Below are 18875 nucleotides of genomic sequence, written 5' to 3'. Positions count from 1 at the left end.
GCGAGATCCCCACGCTTCTGGCCAACATGACTAGCTTCGGCGAATTCGGCTCCAAAACCATTGCCGAGCAAAAGGACAGTGCGTCAACCGCACAGAAGGCGATAAATGACCTTCAGAAGAACGTCCAGGAGCAGAAACAGGAAGTGGCAGATCACCTCCACATGAACATGAAAGACGATCTAACTGGGATAGGTGTGAGCCTCCATCCCCTTTCCCCTGACTACTGGTGACGCCACCAACACTTTTGTTCAGAAGACTATACTCGACGCTTTGATGCATCCTTCCCCGACGACAAGTGGGATGACTTCCTTCAAAGTCACTATAACAACATCCAGAATTGCAACAAGGACATCGTGCAGAACCAGACAACTGCAGCAATCGCGAACGGCATAGTCGAGCAGGCCACGCCAATTGTCGACAACGTGAATAAGCTACAGCAGCAGATTGCCGACACGCTCGCCTCTCTTGAAGCGCTGGCACCTCAGCTTGGATCCCTGAAGGCAAACTTGAACAAGATGAAAATTCAAGTCGATGACATGGCAGAAGTTTTCACCACGTTCTCAGAGTCCAGGCACTTCACCGTGTCGACCGCCCTGTACGTCAAGAAACTCGGCCAAATCGGCGCCACGAGCTTCCGCGTCGACGCCCGTTGCAGTAGCTTCGCCGGCGCCATGTTCGCGCAGCTCACGCAGATCGCCATACCTCCACCAACAAGCGACGTGATTACTCGAGACAGTACGGCTCAGGCTGAAGACGTGCAGAAAGAGGTGTTCCGCCGAATGGGAGGCTGCTCTGGCCTTGCCGCTACAGTGCTCTCTTCCCCCTATTGACGGGAAGCAGCACGAGCACTTCACTCCTGAAGTCCAAGACCGGACCGAAGTACTGATGCAAAAAGTCATTCGGGCCGACGAGAAAAGGCATAGCAAGTTACTACACTCCGTGAGCTTCAGGTGGGTGCGGACATGGGCGTGGACGCTGACGCACGCGCATGCGCACTCACGAGGCTGCGAGACCTTCCCATATAATGCTCTTACAGTGCGACCATTCAATTTGAAGCAAAAGTCTCCAAAAGTCTCGCGGTCAGCAATTTCTTATGCAGAGTTGAAAGCTGTCAGGACAATACCTACCAAGCAAGCACATCAGGACAGTACCTACCAAGCAAGCAGATGCTCGTCTACGTACCACGCACGCACGCACCACGTTGTGAATGAACGGTGGCAGCCCTGGACGCTGAGTCTCAAACTCGAAACCCCCTCGCCTAGTTAGTTTGCATTTCCATTCAATTTGCACGTCCGCTGAATCACCAGTGCTTTCACTAGCAAGTAGAAGGGTAACGACGTAGCGAGGCCCAAGCTATGTACTGGCAGAGACAAGGGGAGAAATAGCTGGATCGCCAGATCTTCAAAGCGACAAAATCGGCTTGGCTAGAGAGCAACCAAGTACGAGATTGTTAAGTGTCTCAGACGTTGAATTTATACACACATACACACACACAGAGTACTCAGTATTCATGCATATATATATTGTCACGGGCATTCTGAAGCATCCGTACTTTTCCGTTCTGCAATTCAGCACCAAAGCAGGGAGGGGGGGAAATGCCACTTTGGCCCACCACCTTGATCCAAGCGGAAGGCCCTCGAACACCTCGAACAGGTGTTGTCCAACTTGCAACCGCAACACATTTGATCATTCCTCGTCTCCCTCGTCTCTCTCGACAGGGGCCCTCGCGCAAAGTCAGGAAGGTTTTTTAGTTAGATCATGTAGCGGTAGCCCTTCTGCAACCTCCTGGCGGCGGCGAGATCGATGCCCTCGACCTCGGCGGTCCTCCTCAATTTGACGAGATCGCGCTCCGTCAGCGGGACGTCCTCGTTCTCCATCCTCTCCAGCCGCTTGTTCTGCCGGGTCAGTTTGATGCGCATGCTGACGCCCATGATGGCCGCGACGACCTGCAGGGCGATACAGATGCACAGGGCCAAGACGTAGTGCGGCGCGTCCTGCGTCCGATAGGTAAAGGGCGTCCAGATGGAGGCCGAGTTGCCGATCGAGTTGATAAAGGCGTACGCGGCCGCGCGTTTGGCCGGCGGTCGGGGAATCGCCGAGGCGATCCACGCGTAGCACGTGCCGTTCATGGCGAAGATGAAGATCAGGAGGAACAGGCTGAAGTAGCGCGGGCCGAAGGAGTCGGTCGTCATGAACACGATGCAGCCCACGATGGTGATGGGGATGGGATACATGAAAAACCAGAACCGGTTGCTCATGCGGTCCGACACGACCGAGTGCGCGAACGAGTAGAAGACCATGAAAATGTAGGGCGGCGCGCACAGCAGCAGCGAGATGATGCGGTTGTAGCCCAGCGTGGCCGTGAGCGTCGGGAAGAAGTTCTGGAAGCCCGCCGCGCCGGTGATGCACATGTACGCGATCGCCAGCATGTAGGTCTTGGAGTCGGTCATGGCCAGTTTGAAGCCCTTCCACTGCGACATGCCGCCCGCCTCGTCGACGTCGGCTTCGGCGGCTTCAATGGCGAGGCGGCGGTTGGCGACGTGTTTCATTTCGGGCGACAACCTCTTCCACGTGCTGGGGAAGTCGGGAAGCACGAAAATGATAATGATGCCAATGAAACATGTAATGGCACCTTCGATGATGTAGAGCCATTGCCTGGAAGCAGACGGTCAGAATTGATCTGAACTGAAAGAAACCCACAGTGGGGATCTTGGATGCACTTACCATGCTGACAAGCCCATCTCACCGGCCAAGCCGCTGAGGATACCAGCTGCAATGAGATTGCCAAAGGCACCACTGACGAGGGACCCGGAGTAGAAGATCGACATTCGCAGGTTCAATTCTTTCTTGGTATACCACTTTGACAGGTAGAAAAGGACACCTTGTACGAGAGTTAGATTGTCTTCCCCTTGACCGAAGAGCAAGGGCTTGCGTACCAGGGAAAAATGGGGCCTCCATAAAACCGAGCATAAGTCGGGCGACAACAATGCCTGCAAAGTTCTTGACCAGGCATGTCAAGGCCGAAACCAGGCCCCAAGCGCACACGAAGAAGCCCAGGTACAGTGACGGTCGACCGAGGTGGTTGAGCAGGAGGTTAGAGGGCACCTGAGCGAGAATGTAGCTGACGAAGAGGATAGAAAGACCTGCAAGACTGATCAGAAGCTGGAGCCAACGTTAGGTTGACGATCACGCTTACCGGTCTGATATTGATCTCCACGCAAGTTCAGGTCCTCCTCAAGCCCCTGTAGTCGAGCTGCGGCATAATTGTTCCTGGGGTTCTCGTCAGCTCCGTGCCTGGTTTAAAATACGCGCAAACAGCAAGGCATACCGGTCAATATAGTTCATCAGGTACACGAGGACGACCAGAGGCATGATGCGCAGATCAATCTTGCGCACCAGTTTCTTCTCAATGGCAAGCTCATCTTCGGTGAGGGCACCAAAGTGCATGGCCTCCTCGTGGGATAGATTGCCCTTCTCTCCCAAGACCTCATGGTCGAGTATCACGCCATCGGCTCTGATCTTATTGTCACCCATTTTGAGATCCTGCTGTCAACGCAGCAGAGGGAAATGCTCAGGTGGGAACTGGAAGGAGAGGAGAACAATTCTCAGATGATGCAGGATCGTCATCCTTTTTAAAGAGCGGAGCTTGAGCTCAGAGCTGCACATGGTCAACCCTCCGAGTTCCCAGGAAGCGAGGTCCGCCTCTTTGCCACGCATGGAAGCAGAAATCGTGGGGATGATCGCATGAATCATGGCTAATGCAGGTGCCAGCTGGCCACTCGTGACGAGTGTCTGTGTCTGTTGGCGGAGGAATCAAGCTGGGGCAAGCAGCCTGGGCAGCCCTGGGCTGACGTTGTGGAGTGTCAATATGAGCGTCCATTTCTGGGCAGGAGGAGCTTAGACGGGAACACACCGGTGACGTGCCGGACAAAGCCAAGCGCGCACGAGGTATCGACAAGGTGCATGGGGGGATCGCGGCTTGGTGAATGGTATGGTTGGCTGCAGCCATCTGGCACCTGACTTGAGAGATCGATGGGGTATCCCCCAGCCAAAGCCGCGCAGTCCAAGGCTGTAAATGATAACAAAGGTTGTTGATCCAGTACCACCAGCCTGCGAAGTACTGTGTCGACCGACTCTCTCGACTCCAGAATGCGCTACAGTCTACTCCGTACTCCATACCCGTACTGGCATTCCAGACCTTGGCCACGGTGTAGAAACCGTACCCGATCCGTCGCCGTGTGGTCGACTGTGGCCCTTTCCCCGCAAAGCCGTCCACCGCCCCGACCACCCCCATGACTTTCACGCCATGGGGGTGGAGGCTTTCATGGTAATTTGCCCCTCGGTGCTTCGACTAGCGGCTGTTGAGACCGGGCCGCCCAGATTCAGTCCCTAACTTTACCACGCCAGCCTCCTGCCTGATAGGAGACGCGGTGTGGCAGCACGGAAGAAGTCAACTGCGCGTCGCCGATGACATCTACCGAAACGCATGCGGACTGCAACCTCGTACCTGGCAAGCGAGAGAACGGTCGCCTGATTCTGGAAGCTGCAGAAAAGCTTCTCGGTGCTTTAGCACACATTTAGACAATGCAGTGAGCTGAGCCATTCGCTCTCAGCACTTCTGGGCATGCAGAGCCTTTGATGTCGATGTCCCACGTATGGCTTGACCCTCTGCTAAATTTGAAGCAGATGCTCTTATCGCTTGCGATCACCTTCGCTTATAATTGTTCATGGGCCACCATGCTACGGACAGCCGGCGCACCAGCGTATTGTAATCAACGTGCTTTCGTAGTCCAAGTAAGCAAGTCGAATCTCGAGCACGCTCAGCCCATACGAGCTTCAAAAGGCCTGGGCCGGTTCTTTCTGCCCCGTCAGAGCTCGCTTCGGTGCATATCATGCCGGTAAAGTCTGCAGGGTCGCGTAGGTGTGGTTCGGAACCGACACCCAGTCCTTCGCACTACTAGGGTCTGCTGAGGAATATGAAATGTACAATGCAGGCCGAGCTACCACTGAGCAAAAAATATAAAGCATATTCTGTATAAATATAAACGCGGGTGTTGTTAATAGGTCGCAGCGTTGTCTAGCGGCTCGCCATTGCGCGGCAAGCACTTTCCTTGTGAAGACACCAGATCCAAATCATCATTCAACGATTTGAGGCACGGCATCGTCGTCGAGAGCTTGAGGGTCTTCAGAGACAGCCAGGGTATCGTGTTGTATACCAAGCCACACCGGGGCATTTCATTCCAGCGGCCAAAAACCTAGCTTGACATTAAGTTCCAAGTCGCGTGTGAGGAGAATGTACGGTTCGGAAAGCTCATGAGCAACATGGCGGGTCTCGAGTCACCTGTGGACGACTGGAGACAGTGCTGAGAACCCGTTGGCGGACTTTCTCGCGCCCATTCAGACATTGGGGCTGAGCAGATCATACTTGACACACATCTCAACACTTTCTGCACTGGCCTGGAAGAACCTTCTGGCTTCCAGTCCAACCCAGATCTTCAATAGCGAGAAGTCGCCTTCTCTGAAACTTTTCAGCACAGCGCCTGGGTCTGAGGATCCCAGCTGTCTCAAGATGGGTAAGGCGCTCTTGAATAGATCGAGATCCGGATCCAGCGTCCTACCAATCCCTTCGAGCAGCAAGATTGAGATGACCACGTTGACGAAGTCGCCCTCCATCCTAACATGGTGAGATCGAACCATGCCTAGGACTTCCGACAGGACGTCCCCGATCTTGATGTTGCCGAGAGCGAAGGTTTGACCCTTGACAGCTAAGACGAGATGCTGCATCTTTAAAGCGAAAACTTCGCCATCGACCACAGCGTCAGGTTGTCGACACCTTTCGATCATCAAGTGGCCAGCTCTATAGCCGTCGAACTCGGCGATAGAGCGGAAGAGGTCGAGAAAGTTAGTTCTGTTCTTTGCGTTCAACTCCGTGACTAGGCCCGTGTCGATGAAAATCAACTGCGGTATGTAACCGTCCTTCTCAATCTCCGCAAGGGCCGCCTGCCATTCCTTCTTTTTGCCAATATGTGGGCGCAGGCGTGACAGGACCGCCTCAGAGGCGTCAATCTCGGAAGCGGTCGATGGCTGCGATGCATCTTGTCGTGACAGATAGCTGGGTAGTTCTGGATGAGTTGGCTTGTAGAAGTTGACCATGATGTTGCCCGGATGGAGGTCGGCGTGGACGAAATTGTCTATCAGCAGCATATGCAGGAAAGCGTCCAGTCCCTCGTTTGCGATGTCTTTTTGAAAAACGCCACCTCCAGACTCCAAAAATGCTGCCAGCGGGATGCCTTGAGCAAACTCCTCGACTAGGACATTGCGGGTTGTGAAATCGGTATACGGGCAAGGGAACCATGCAGTCGTGCGACGCTGGAAATGTTTGCGAAGAATCGTTAAATTGGCAGCTTCGATGCGAAGATCCAATTGCAGACGCATCATTCCGCCAAAATTGTATACCTCATTGGGTAAATCCAGCCACTCCAAGGTTGGGATAGCATTGATGACGGCGGCGAAGACAGCCATAATCTTGAGATCGCGGCGGACAATCCGCTCGACCTTGGGATGGAGAACTTTGATAGCCACGTAAGCCGAAGGAACTCTCTGAGGAGTTGACTTGACCAGGGCATCAACGTTCTTCTTGATGCGGTGGCTTAGGCGGAGATTGTCGGACGCCTCGAGCTCACTGTTGTCGAGTCTTGCGAGATCCGGCTTCAGCCTTGCTTTGTAGACCTGAGCGATGGCGCCGACACCCAAGGGTTTTTCGTCAAATTCCTCAAAGATCTCATCAAAGGTCCTCCCGCCAAACGCTTCGGAGATGGTCTTGATAGTATGGCGCAGAGGATGAGCAGGAGCGTTTGAATGTAGTTCTGACATTTGCCTGCACATCTCGGCCGGGAAGATGTCGCTCCTGGAGGCGGCCCATTGTCCGAGCTTGATGAAGGCCGGGCCAGCTCTCTCCATGGATTTCACCAGGAAACCATACCACCATATAGTGCCAATTCTCTCATCATCGTGGTCTTTCCTCCTTGGTCCCAGAAATGCGGCCGGTATCGTGACAATGACGGGGACGAAAATGAGGAGGAGGTGCAGGAACCGAAAGCTCGTGGCTATGGGCTCGTAGACCCATTGGTCTAGCACATATATGACGGTTTTGTAGAAGCGGCGGATGCCACGGGCGTCCTCGGGAACCTCCTTGCTGATCTCCTGCCTGGACATCTCCAGCATATACATCTCGCCTGTCTTTTCCCCATCATGGTTCTCTCCCAACTGAACAAAAGCGGCGGGGGAGATCGCGGTCGCTGCTGCTGCTGCTGCAAGGAGGGTCGGCGTGCGCCTTTGACGCGGGTCTTTCAGACTATATTTTCTGGTCCATCGGGCAAACGACTGCTGATGACGGGGAATGCGCACTCGGAAGGCGAAGTGAGAGAAGGTCGAGGGAAACTCCCTTCGGCCACAGAAGCGGCCGAAGACGAAGAAGGTCCGCATCAATGTTGAGAGTATAGGACAGGACTCTTCTATCACCAGTTCATGATGAGGAGGGGATGAAGGACGAGGGCGATTTGGTCACGATTCATTCGGCGCGCGCTTTGCGATTCACCCGCGATGACGTCGGTTCACTGATCCGGCTCCCGCCAACCACAAAAGCCAGTTGCCAGAGCCGCGGGGACACCCTCACTTTACCATCGGCTCACTTTTTATTGACTCACTTCACCATCGACTCACTTTGTATTGACTTATGGTTCATCTTTGCGACAGCCAGATCAGCACCCTCCGAACATTATGCTATACCTTTTTCCAGGTGGTGAGGATAGAGTCCAACTCCGTCATACTTATAGAATCCGTCTGGAGGCGCGGAACTAGATCCCGAGAGTGCTATTTGAGGTTTCGATGCCCGTCAACAGCTTCAGTCCGTGAGAGCACCTCGACGCGACTCCAAGCTACACTTCATCCACGGTCATCATGCGATTGTGTACAGAGTACGAGTTACTCCGTGCGCATTCATAAACGGCCGTCCGTGACCGCCCAGCACCCCACAGCCCCATATCGGCGGGATCATCAACCACACTCCGAGCCCGCGTCCTCGTTGGCTGGTTGACGAGGTGAGCACCGCCCAGCACAGCCTTGCGTCGCCAAAATTGGGATCTGAGGCCCAGCCTGAGTCAGACCAAGACTCGCAGCCACGACATGAAGCGTATACAGAGCAAAGGATGCGACATGGACTCTCATATTGCTTAGCGGCGCAGGGTGCTTTGATTGTGGTGCCCTGTTCTTCCTCTTCCGTTTCTCATCCGTCGTTCTGTCTATCTCCTTACACCCAGGTAATTTGCAACACGATCGTTCCAACGACAGCGGTTGAGCGATCACTCACTCTCACTCACTCTCTTTGCTTGCTTTCCCACTGAGCGTACGATACTTACCACAGACAGGCCTCTGCTTGTTACAACAAATATTCCCTCCGCTCGTGTCGAACGCACCTCCTTGTCGAAGAAGCGTCAACCACAGGCAGAGCCCAAACCCGAACCTGCCTGAGTCCAGCCCGAGTTTTCACTCCAGCATGTTCTCCCTCGTTTCGTCCCTGCCGATCCTGCTCCTCTTCTCATCCCTCATCGCCTCGATACAAGCCCAAGGCTTCAACAACCCCCAACGAACATCCTCTACCACATCCACGTCCACGTCCACGTCCACCTCAACCACCACAAGATCAACGACGACCCGCACATCATCCTCCGCAACACCAACAAGCACGTCCGTCTACGGCCAGTGCGTCGACGCCTGCATCACCGTCAACCCCATCGTCAACCACTGCGACGGCACCGAGACCGGCTCGGCCCTCGACCAATGTAAATGCAAAAGCTACACCCCGTCCAACGACCCTCTGATCGGCTGTGTCCAGAGCTGTCCATCCGACGAACAATACAACTTCGCCAGGTCGCTGCCCAGTCTTTGTGCTCAGACGTTGTTTCTAGGCTTGGACCTGACGGACGCGCCGAAGCCCAACGCCGTGAATACTGTTGCTAGCGCGACTCTTGCGACGGCACAAGCGCAGAATACAGGTACCGCCACCGCCACCGCAAGCGGGAATGGGGCCGGGACACTGCGTGGTATGAGTGTGTTAGGTTTGCTGGCTGTGACGGTGGGGGTTGTCGTCTTTTTGTGACCACGGAGAGTGGCTTTGGTGGATAGATGTGTGGAGGCAAGTATATATGCATGTATGTATGTAGCGAAGAACATGGACAACAGAACAAATCCCACGACGTCGGATATCTGTCTGATTTGCGAATCAAGTTCGGCATTGCGTGATGCATGATGGATGATGCATGGTGCATTGTCACTCGAGGTAGACAGTCCAAGTCAAGGTCCAACTTGGAAGACTGACCCACCGAATCAAAGCTATTGCGTACGCGAATCACGACCAAGGCCGCATGGATATACATGTGTAGACGCCCATGGATCAGAATAAGGTCGATGGCGCCTACCTTTGGGTCTGCGGAGGATCTCCCGGTGTGAGGGCGCCAGTCCAAATACAGTATATAAATTGGTATGTAGACAGACGGAATGCTGTAGGGAGTACAGGAGTTACAGACCAACGGGGTACCCTGCTTGATATGCGTGTGTTTTGCATTTGTCGGCACATCTATTCCATATACCTAGGTATATATACAGTACGCTCTCCCATCCATGACCTTGATACCGATATATGACATGATGTGCCATATGGCAGTATTTCAGTATTTCGAGAATACTGGGACCCTCCAGCGAATATCACGCCTCTCCTCGGTACTCTCTCCTCTGTACTCTCTCCTCTGTACTCTCTACGCTATAAATCCACGCTCATTCCCTGGTCGGTGCCCGGGCTGTTCTGGCCACAAACGAAAGTCAAAGTCAAAGTCATCTAGAGTCGTATCGAGGGTATGTACCTACGGAATCCATTGTCCAAGAACGCGAAACCCGACGCGCGATCGCACCGCTGTCTGTACGGTATCTGTATCTTCGCCATACGAGTACTATGCGCCGCTGTACCCAGTAATTATCTTTGGCGTGCAAAAAATACATATTCCGAGCCGCAAAGGACGGGAATCACATTGTCCAGTGTCCATTCTCTGGACCCTTAGTCATTATCCTCAAGAGCCACGGTAGGACCACTCTCAGGCCTTGGGTCACCACTACGAGAGCGAGCGTCATATAGAGAGAGAAGTACAAACCGCCCCGTGCAGAAACGACAGCGTGGGCATGGGCAGGGTCTAGAATGCATAGCGTGGGCATAGAAATAGGCAGAGGCAAAAGCAAACGCAACCAAAGGAGGGTGAAGAAATACTACCTACCGTCTCTGGTAGAAGTCGGAATTGCTACAGTATCCCTCGGTCCACACCCATATGGCCTTTCTGAACCCAAATTCCCAAAGCTCTCACCTAGCTAGTTTACAGTATTCTTGACGTGACGACCTCCTATGACTTCCTTACCAGCAAGTACAGTACACTACTTTACTGCACGAGTACTCTGGCTCGAGGCCACAGAATTAACAAGACATGCTTGATCAAGTCATATCAATGCCGCAAATGATCAATTACTCGTATCTAGATCAATTATATCACATCACTTCACTCGTAACAATGCAATTAATTAGCATACCTGGCAACTTAGGTACGATCTACGGCCTGCCAGGCCTTATCCTGCCTTGGTGTATTTACGCCCCTCATGAACTATCACGCACACTTGGTTGCTCACTGCGCTCGCGGTGTCACCTAACTTCCTTGGCCTCAGAATGCATGGCTGCCTCCCTCAACGCCTCCCGTCCACTCACAGCAACGCCATCAATCCAGACGACATTATCCTCTAGCACGGAATTCCCCTCCTTGATGTACCGGAACCGGGCCCTCCACACCCAATAGATGCCCGGGAACAGGATCGTGGCCCCGACGATCAGACAGCTCCAGTTCATGTAGTCGATCGTGGCGATCGTGACGGGCACGTACAGCGGGCAGAGATACATGGTGATGATGACGAGGGACCAGCACACGGAGATGATGTTGATGGGGTATCCCCAGCGGCCGAGGTCGAAGTGTGGACGAGGTGGCAGGATGGATCGGCCGCGGATGAGGACCTGGAGAGGACGAAGAAGAAGAAGAAGAGTCAGCGCGAGTCTCTCACGGCGGACAGCGAAAAGGCGGCTCCGCACCACACGTACCACGATGATGGGCGTCACGTAGCCAATCTGTAGCGTCACGCCACCGCCGGAGATGATCGACTCGAACGCGAGGTCGCTGCCTAGGACGATGAGGCCTACGTTCCCCAGCATTAGCACAGCGCGACATTTCTCTTCACCACCGCTGGAGGTACTGCTCACCAATGACCAGATCGACAACCAGGATCGCAATCATCGTCCTCAAGGGGATGTGGAACCTCGTGCTCACGTGGGCAAAGTAGTCAGAGTAGGGAAACGCCTTGTCGCGAGCCATACTCCAGGCGAGGCGCGAGCCGGCGTTGTTCGTGCCGACGATGATGAAGAAGTTCAGGCCGATCATTATGAGTGCGCAGAAGATGCCGCCGCCGTAGACGGAGTTGCAGACGTCCATCCACCAGTTCATGTACGGTTGCGAGGCTGGGAGTGTCAAGCATGTTAGCCTCGCAAGCAGGAGTTGGGGGATGTTTGGTGGACCGAGCGTACCGAGCATGTATTCCTCCCAGTTCCCAGCGGTCCAGAGCAGAAGGATGGCGCCGAGCCAGCTGGTGACACTGCAGAATACCATCGACCAGACAATCACTCGCTGGATCCGTCAGCCGCGGTCAAAATGTGTCGAGACGGGATCGGGACACTCACGGGCGCTTCCTTGGACGCATGCTTCATCTCTTCCACCAAGTGCATCATGCCGTCCGTGCCGTAGAGGCCATACATGGGCGAGTAAAACGACATGATGAACACCCAGCCATTGCTGGTATAGCCCGAGTTGTTGATAAACTTGGTGAAGATGAACTTTGCGTCGTGCTTGGGTGCCATGATGCCGAAGACGACCGCCCACGCGATACCGCCTGCAATGGTCCAGACGGCGCCAAAGAGGTTCATGCCCGGAAGCCACGACTGCTTCAGGTTCATGACGATCGGCCCGATGAGGAAGGCCGTGTAGATGATCCAGGTCATCCATGGATGCCAAACAAAGTCCGGATGAGTGACCTCGACAAAGGACGCAATGATCGCAGCGCTGTTGAGCGCACAGCTCGACCCGGTACTAATTTCTCCGACGATGACCGCCCAACCAACGAGGTATGATAGGATGGGTCGAAGCTTTCCGGTGGCGACGGCTTGGACGTAGTACTGTTGGCCGCCTGCCGTGGGCCAGATGGTGCAGTACTCGGCCAAGGACATCATCAGCAGAGTCTGACCCACTGCGACGAAGAGGGTGCCCCAGACGAGGGCAAAGGGCCCGCCGACGTCAAAGATGGTCGAGTACAGGACAACCAGACATGACCAACTGCAGGAGATCATGATCTGATACGCGCATAGCGTCCAGAAGTTGTACACTGTATGTGGACTCAGCACCGAGGCAATAACGGCGCCGCGGGTTACATACCTCGTTTCAGCTCCGGCTTCTTGCCCATGGACATGAGGAGGGCATCGTCGCTATTGATGGACTTGGCCTCCTCGAGGGTCGTCACGTTGTCCAAGTCCTCCAACACAGTTTCGATCCCCGTGTCTTTCATCTTGATCGCTTCCGAAGGTTTTCGTCTTCAAACCCAAGGAAGGTTGCCGAGGACCTCTGCCAGGCTCTGCCCCGGGAAATCCTGAAGGTGATTGAAGTCTCGAAGGGAAGTTGAGCTTAAGTTAATGAGCTTGTTTCGTTCCAGCATGGACTACTCTGGCCCCGCGCAAGGCTAGAACAGAGACAAGGGGAATTATCATGGTTTCGGCCATGTGCATGGTGTGGCTCAAGATTCGGCGTGGGCTCGTGGTCTTCATTGGACGTACAGCGCCGCTTATCGCCCCCCAAGTTGATGCGATCCAAGGGATTCTTGACGCGTCTCTCCAGGGCTGGTGTGGGCAGCGATGCGATGCGAGGGTCGTAGCGCTGCAGAGCCGTCGACGATCTGACTCGCAAGCTCATAATGAGACGTCCCTTATCGCAGGATCAAGATACTCTCTTCGGCGATGCGTGGCCAGGTGTTTTCTTTGGCTCTTCGATGGAGAAGGGACGAGCCGCAAGACCAGGGATTCTCGTTAAGACCTTGTGGAAACCTACCCTCGAGCCGAGATACGCTGATCTAGGCTTGATTAGGGGGGTGGCTGGAGAAGTTCCTCCTGCCAGGATCCGCGGACTAAGAGGCCAGGATGGTGTTGCTGCCAGCCAACCGTGAGTTTCTCTACCCACAAGATCTCCAGACAGACTGACCATGGATCTGGACATAGTGGTCATCTCGAGCTTCAACATCATCTCCATCCACCAGCCCTTCGGGGAAGCACTTTCCGCAATACTGTACTGGCCACAGCTCCTCAAACACTATTGCTTACCAGACCTCCGAGAACACACAGTGTTCTCAACTCACCTTCTTTCTTGAGATGTATGTGGGGAGACGGTAAGAACACGAGAAACGTCGCGAACTCACTGTCTCGCTCTGAGGCTAGGAGGCTCACCTTTCCGGGCTGGGCAGGAGAGGTGAGAACTTGACGCTTCCTACAACGTCACGATATATCAGGCCAGATTATATAAGAAAATCGTGAGACGCTAGATTCCAGCTCCCTTTTCTCATGCTATCAGTCTTTCGCTTAGCACGCCCACAGTCGTTGGGCGATTCCCGGAAACTTCCAAGCCGTCTGTGGCCTTATCATACCTGTGTTTCTCCCAGGTGCATTACGTATCTGAGCGGTCTTCGAGTAAACAGGATGGCTCCAGTCGCGGTCGAGGACATCGTCGAAGCTCCGGTCGTGTCCAAGAAAGGAGCGGGCCTCACCAATGGTGCCGTCCAAAAACCGACCCTGGCACGATATGATGCGAACGATCCGGCTACGACGACGGACCTTCTGGTCGAGATCATTGAGCGCGATGGTGGTGTTATCGTGGAGAACATCATTTCCCAAGAACTAGCCGGCCGTATCAAGTCAGAGCTGAAGCCTTATTTCGACACAGACATGGTCGACCCTTCCGGTTTCTTCCCGCATACAACTCAGAGAGCGACGGGTCTGCTCGCCCGGTCGGATGGGTGCGTGGAGCTGGCCATGAATCCCACGTACATCAATGTGGCAAACAAGTTGATTTCTTCCACCTTTACGTACTGGACCGGTCAGAGGCAGGAAACCGTCACGGCGAAGCCCATCATCTCCTCGACTGTCGGCTTCCGTGTGAATCCTGGCGGCAGGCAACAGGGACTGCACAGGGATGACAGGTAGGCGGTGCTGGTGCGTGGTATTTCCACCAGGAAGAAGCTGATTTATGATGTAGCGACTATCACACGCGCAATTGCGACATGCCCATGATGCTCGGGTGTGTGACTGCCTTGACCAAAACAACAGCCGAGAATGGTGCCACAATTGCGATTCCTGGCTCGCATCTTTGGGGTCCGGATCGTTGCCCGTACGATCACGAAGCAATTCCAGCGGAACTGGAACCTGGTGATGCCTTCATCTTTGTCGGCAACCTATATCACGCTGGAGGTGCCAATATCACCAAGTAGGGAACAGACGAACCGCGACGTTGTGGTACCTGCTGACTGCATCACAGGGATCAAGCTCGCGAGACTGTTGGGATCTTCTTATGCAAGCCGACCTATCGTCCTGCTGAGAACCAATTCCTCATGGTGCCTCCCGAGAAGGCTAAGCGACTGCCACCACAAGCACAAAGGCTCTTGGGCTATGGAATCTGCCGTCCCTCTCTCGGCTTTATGGAATATCAGGATCCCATGCGTGTCCTGTTTGGTGTCGAAGACGAGGAGACCGTCGACATGTAGTTGCTTGTCCGTGCCCGCCCACCGCGTTGTGTACCGGTGACAGCTCCACGACTCGTACAAATTCCGGCGCAGGACACCTATATCACCAGAAAATGCTTACCTTGTTCAGACTCCTGCCGAGCAAACTGCATCCAATCTGTGACGACGAGGGGATCGGTCGCCCAGAAACGCCGCAGAAACTCCAGTGCTGGGTAACAGTTCGAGAAGCCCGTTGAGTTCATAACTTCCAACAATCTGGTCTCGGCGAACACCTGAGTATCCTTGTTATGCCTGCTTTGTGTGCCCACGACAAACAGCGGCCACACGAGGTCATGCTGATAGGCCTCCTTGTTCCGAATCTGGCCGATCGCAGTGGTGACAGCGGTGACGTGGTCCTGGAGCGACACCTGAACGGCATGGTCGAGTGGGTTCAGAAGAGCTTGGAAACTGTATGCAAGCCCAGCATAGTGGAAGATATCAATGAGAACATTAAAGTCGTGGTGGGGACCTGGTGTGCCGAAGTCGAAGCACATGCTGAATGTCCGAGAACGGTCCCGGGCGTACTCGAACTTCTCTTGCAGAACATGCATATTTGCCAGGGCAGCTGATCCTTCCTTTACTGAGAACCGATTGTCGTTGCGGCGTCTTTCAGTGCGGGTCACGTCTTGAATCAACTGCAGCCAATCTGTGAAGACACTGGCCTCCTGCTCCGTCAAGACCGAGCTCGGAATCTGATCATCGTCGCCAAATGTCGTGGATGAGCCAAAGACATCGTATACGAAAGCTTCCTTGAGGAGAAACCGGCATGTTTCATCCAGAATGGTCGATGCGAGGTCCGGGGCAGTCCACCGCTTGGTGATGGTTCTGGCAGCTTTCCAATGAACGTGCCATGTAGTTGTGTCGCACCTGATCATCTCGAGGTTGCACAGGACCAGGATGGTGGCCAGGATGGTGCTTGCCTGAGTTTGCCGTGGCGGATTTGCATCTTCAATGACCTCTGCGCGCAGATCCCGCGCCAGAAGCTGTAAGCTCTTATCCCGGTAGTTGCTAGACAGGAATCCGTCGTTCAAAGGCAAGCTCGAACCGCGTCTGGAGGCGTAATGCTCTGCCGACAGTGCCAGGAGGGCGAGGAGCAGCGACTCCGATTTGAACGCAAGAGGGAGCAGGAGCTTGCGCCACGGGTTTTCAGGCCCGTCCACCCACGGCATGACAGTCGCGACATGATGGTCGAAGTAGTGCAAAAGCTCTCTGACGGGCCTGCCTTGCAAGTAGTCAGGCAGCACCTGCGATGTCACGTCGAGGTCTAGCGCAAACTGATTATGAAAGGTGCCCTCGTCATATCCGGACAGGAATGCGTGACGGGGCGTCTGTGGTGTGGCGGTCGGTCGAGTGCTAGGCAACATTGTCGTTGAAGACCCGAAGCCGTCCTCGCTTGCATCTGAGATTCCCCCCGGAGTAGTGCTCTTGGGACTGAAGTTCTCCTGGGAATTTTCACTAACGCGAGGGGCAGGTTCAATGATAGGCAGCGCCTTGCCCGTAAGTTTCCCTCTGCTCGCGACGCCTTGTCCGAACTGGATCCTCAGCCCGTAGCCGGGGCATGTAAGTCCTTTCAGAGCACATTTCTTACAAGTCGGCAGCGACCTGTCGCAGCGGATGCGTCTCCGGTTGCAGGTTCGGCAATCTGTCTGTCTTCAGTGGCCTCCTCACCTCGACGGGACTGGCCGGCATTACCTTTTGCTGCTCTGGGCTCATTCGGGTCTAAGGATGACATCCGAAGACTCATCTTGCCGGCGCAACAGTCGCAGGTAAACAGCGGGTGCCAGCTGGGAGAAATACCGGACAGTAGCATGGACGGGGAACATCACCACTTGACGTTCAGCTCGTCGCGAGCCCAAGCAGCGCAGAGGCGTCGAAGTTGTGGCAAGCTCAGCGCCATCGAAGCCTTGGCGATGCGGAAGCCACCGCGAGGGGGGGTCGAGGGTGTCGAGGGAGGGGGGGTTCGGCTAGATACGTTTCATTCCTCCTGCGACCATCTACATCTGGACGCCTGTTGCAGCAGCACATCCATATCTGCCTTGCGGCCGAGTCAGCGAGGGTGCAAGCCAGGGCATCAGTGGTGACTGGGTGTGACAGTGGACAGCTCCGAGGTCCCCCTTGTTCCGTGGGATACAGTTCGTCGGATACCTGATCCCGAACAGGAAGCTGGATGGAGAAGACTTCAAGCTGTACGGAGTACTGTGTAGGCAAAGCTCTTGTGTCCGCGGTCACCACATTTATGCGCGTGAGCCGAGCTGGAGGGTATTATCATGGGGATCCGTGTAAACCAGGCGAAGCTGGGGGAGATTGAGAAAAGCCCTCAGAATGCCAGCTCCGACTCTGGCTGGTCCAAGCCCGGCAGATGTCGTCCATAGATTGCATCTCGAAGGACTGTCGAAGAAGACGCTCTCAAAGAACGCCGGGTCCTCGCTGCCAGATGGATTCTACCACTCGCCGGCGATCCATCAGCTGGAGCGGCGGGCCATCTTCTCGAAACGATGGTTCCTGGTGTCGCACGAGGCTCGCTATCGCAACGTCGGCGACTACGTGCAGTATGAGATGGCCGGTTTCAACTTTGTGGTCGTCAGGAACAAGACAGGAGAGATAGTCGGATTCCACAACATCTGCAGGTAGGTGTCATGGTTCTCCCAGTACTCGAGTGTCGAACGCAACCAGGGGAGAACCATAACCATCTTTTGACCATCCGCCGTACCCAGACACCGTGCCTTTCCGATCGTGCAAGAAACGAGTGGCACAGCAAAGATCTTCTCCTGCAAATACCACGGCTGGTCCTACGACCTCAACGGAAAGCTGACCAAAGCCCCTCGCTTCACTCCAGAGTCCGTCTCCGATTTCGATTCTGCGAACATCCAGCTCTTTCCCATCCACGTCCACGTGGACAGAAACGGCTTTGTATACGCCAATCTGGACGCCCGACCCGAACCTGAGATCACATGGAAAGCACAGTACGGGGGCCTTGATGAGCAAGACGTGCTCACGCACTCCGGCATCGACTGGGACGCCGTGGAGTACGACTTCACCTGGACCAAAGAAGGGAAATTCAACTGGAAACTCATGCAAGACAACTACAACGAGGTGCGTGCTTGTGGCACAGACGGTCTTTGCAGTCCAGACTGTTTTGTCTGTGTGAATAAAAAGCTAACTCACCCTTCCCACCCATCTCCAGTGCTACCACTGCCTCACAGCGCACCTGTCGGTCGCCAAAACAACAGCCCTGGACACATACTACGTCGTCCCCGCCACCCCCAGCAACTACATCTCGCACTTCAGCGAACCGAAAGCCGCCGTGTTCTCGACCAGCCAATTCGACGCCACCCGCTTCGCCGGCCGTTCCGCCACGCATGTCTTCCCCGTCGGCCATTTCAGCCCCAACCCCGGCACGGGCTTCATGCACCTGATGCGCAGCGTCCCCACCTCGGCGACGACAACGAGGCAGGAATACGACGTCTACCGTCTCAACACGCCCCACGCGACGCCCGAGGCCCATGCAAGAATGACCGCCTTTTACCAGAACGTCGTGGACGAAGACTTTGCCCTCTGTGAGGCGGTCCAGAGGAATCTCGAGCGTGGGGTGTTTGACGGAGGCGCACTGCATCCGTTCCACGAGGAGGGCGTGATGGCGTTTCAGGAGATGATTGTCAAGGTTCTCGGAGAGCAGGTCGAGATGGAGGAGGAGGCTGGTCAGGAAATCTGGGCGGCCAGGCCAGGTCCACGAAGGCAGAGCGACGGGGTGAAACCCGGGCATGCGGCCACAAGTCTCTGCGAAAGGATACTAGGGTCAGTAGGAGGGGGGGCCGTCAGCTGCGAGAAGACACACGCCAGAGGCTTGGAGTGGTGAAGGCGAGGCAGGAGGTTAGCAAAGTAATACCGAAGGACCGTTCACAGCAGATCTAAAGCAGTCCCGT

General features: G+C 54.8%; 8 protein-coding genes across 8 annotated transcripts; 4 read left to right on the top strand and 4 right to left on the bottom strand.

Annotated features, from left to right (window-relative positions):
* Positions 1 to 26: 26 nt before the first annotated feature.
* Positions 27 to 830, top strand: G647_06683 (uncharacterized protein; the record flags this gene model as incomplete). The annotated part of the gene is made up of 2 exons (XM_008731002.1): positions 27 to 192; positions 253 to 830. 2 exons carry the CDS (start codon positions 27 to 29, stop codon positions 828 to 830), a joined length of 744 nt encoding a protein of 247 aa, XP_008729224.1.
* A 921-nt stretch (positions 831 to 1751) lies between these two features.
* G647_06682 (uncharacterized protein) lies at positions 1752 to 3534 on the bottom strand (the record flags this gene model as incomplete). Its single annotated transcript, XM_008731001.1, has 5 exons — positions 1752 to 2655; positions 2725 to 2881; positions 2937 to 3143; positions 3197 to 3270; positions 3329 to 3534. The coding sequence occupies 5 exons, from the start codon at positions 3532 to 3534 to the stop codon at positions 1752 to 1754; spliced, it is 1548 nt and encodes a 515-aa protein (XP_008729223.1).
* Positions 3535 to 5397: 1863 nt separating this feature from the next.
* On the bottom strand, positions 5398 to 7485 carry G647_06681 (uncharacterized protein; the record flags this gene model as incomplete). Its single annotated transcript, XM_008731000.1, has 1 exon — positions 5398 to 7485. The coding sequence occupies one exon, from the start codon at positions 7483 to 7485 to the stop codon at positions 5398 to 5400; it is 2088 nt and encodes a 695-aa protein (XP_008729222.1).
* Positions 7486 to 8554: 1069 nt separating this feature from the next.
* On the top strand, positions 8555 to 9157 carry G647_06680 (uncharacterized protein; the record flags this gene model as incomplete). Its single annotated transcript, XM_008730999.1, has 1 exon — positions 8555 to 9157. The coding sequence occupies one exon, from the start codon at positions 8555 to 8557 to the stop codon at positions 9155 to 9157; it is 603 nt and encodes a 200-aa protein (XP_008729221.1).
* A 1581-nt stretch (positions 9158 to 10738) lies between these two features.
* G647_06679 (uncharacterized protein) lies at positions 10739 to 12696 on the bottom strand (the record flags this gene model as incomplete). The annotated part of the gene is made up of 6 exons (XM_008730998.1): positions 10739 to 11101; positions 11186 to 11280; positions 11345 to 11599; positions 11666 to 11765; positions 11819 to 12516; positions 12567 to 12696. The coding sequence occupies 6 exons, from the start codon at positions 12694 to 12696 to the stop codon at positions 10739 to 10741; spliced, it is 1641 nt and encodes a 546-aa protein (XP_008729220.1).
* A 1177-nt stretch (positions 12697 to 13873) lies between these two features.
* Positions 13874 to 14934, top strand: G647_06678 (uncharacterized protein; the record flags this gene model as incomplete). Its single annotated transcript, XM_008730997.1, has 3 exons — positions 13874 to 14373; positions 14430 to 14657; positions 14709 to 14934. 3 exons carry the CDS (start codon positions 13874 to 13876, stop codon positions 14932 to 14934), a joined length of 954 nt encoding a protein of 317 aa, XP_008729219.1.
* A 77-nt stretch (positions 14935 to 15011) lies between these two features.
* G647_06677 (uncharacterized protein) lies at positions 15012 to 16696 on the bottom strand (the record flags this gene model as incomplete). The annotated part of the gene is made up of 2 exons (XM_008730996.1): positions 15012 to 16484; positions 16541 to 16696. The coding sequence occupies 2 exons, from the start codon at positions 16694 to 16696 to the stop codon at positions 15012 to 15014; spliced, it is 1629 nt and encodes a 542-aa protein (XP_008729218.1).
* Positions 16697 to 17274: 578 nt separating this feature from the next.
* On the top strand, positions 17275 to 18808 carry G647_06676 (uncharacterized protein; the record flags this gene model as incomplete). Its single annotated transcript, XM_008730995.1, has 3 exons — positions 17275 to 17579; positions 17667 to 18045; positions 18137 to 18808. The coding sequence occupies 3 exons, from the start codon at positions 17275 to 17277 to the stop codon at positions 18806 to 18808; spliced, it is 1356 nt and encodes a 451-aa protein (XP_008729217.1).
* Positions 18809 to 18875: the final 67 nt, after the last annotated feature.

This window comes from Cladophialophora carrionii (genome assembly GCF_000365165.1).
Source record: "Cladophialophora carrionii CBS 160.54 unplaced genomic scaffold supercont1.5, whole genome shotgun sequence".
In the NCBI taxonomy this organism is placed as follows: domain Eukaryota; kingdom Fungi; phylum Ascomycota; class Eurotiomycetes; order Chaetothyriales; family Herpotrichiellaceae; genus Cladophialophora; species Cladophialophora carrionii.
This window is presented reverse-complemented; position numbering and strand designations above follow the sequence as displayed.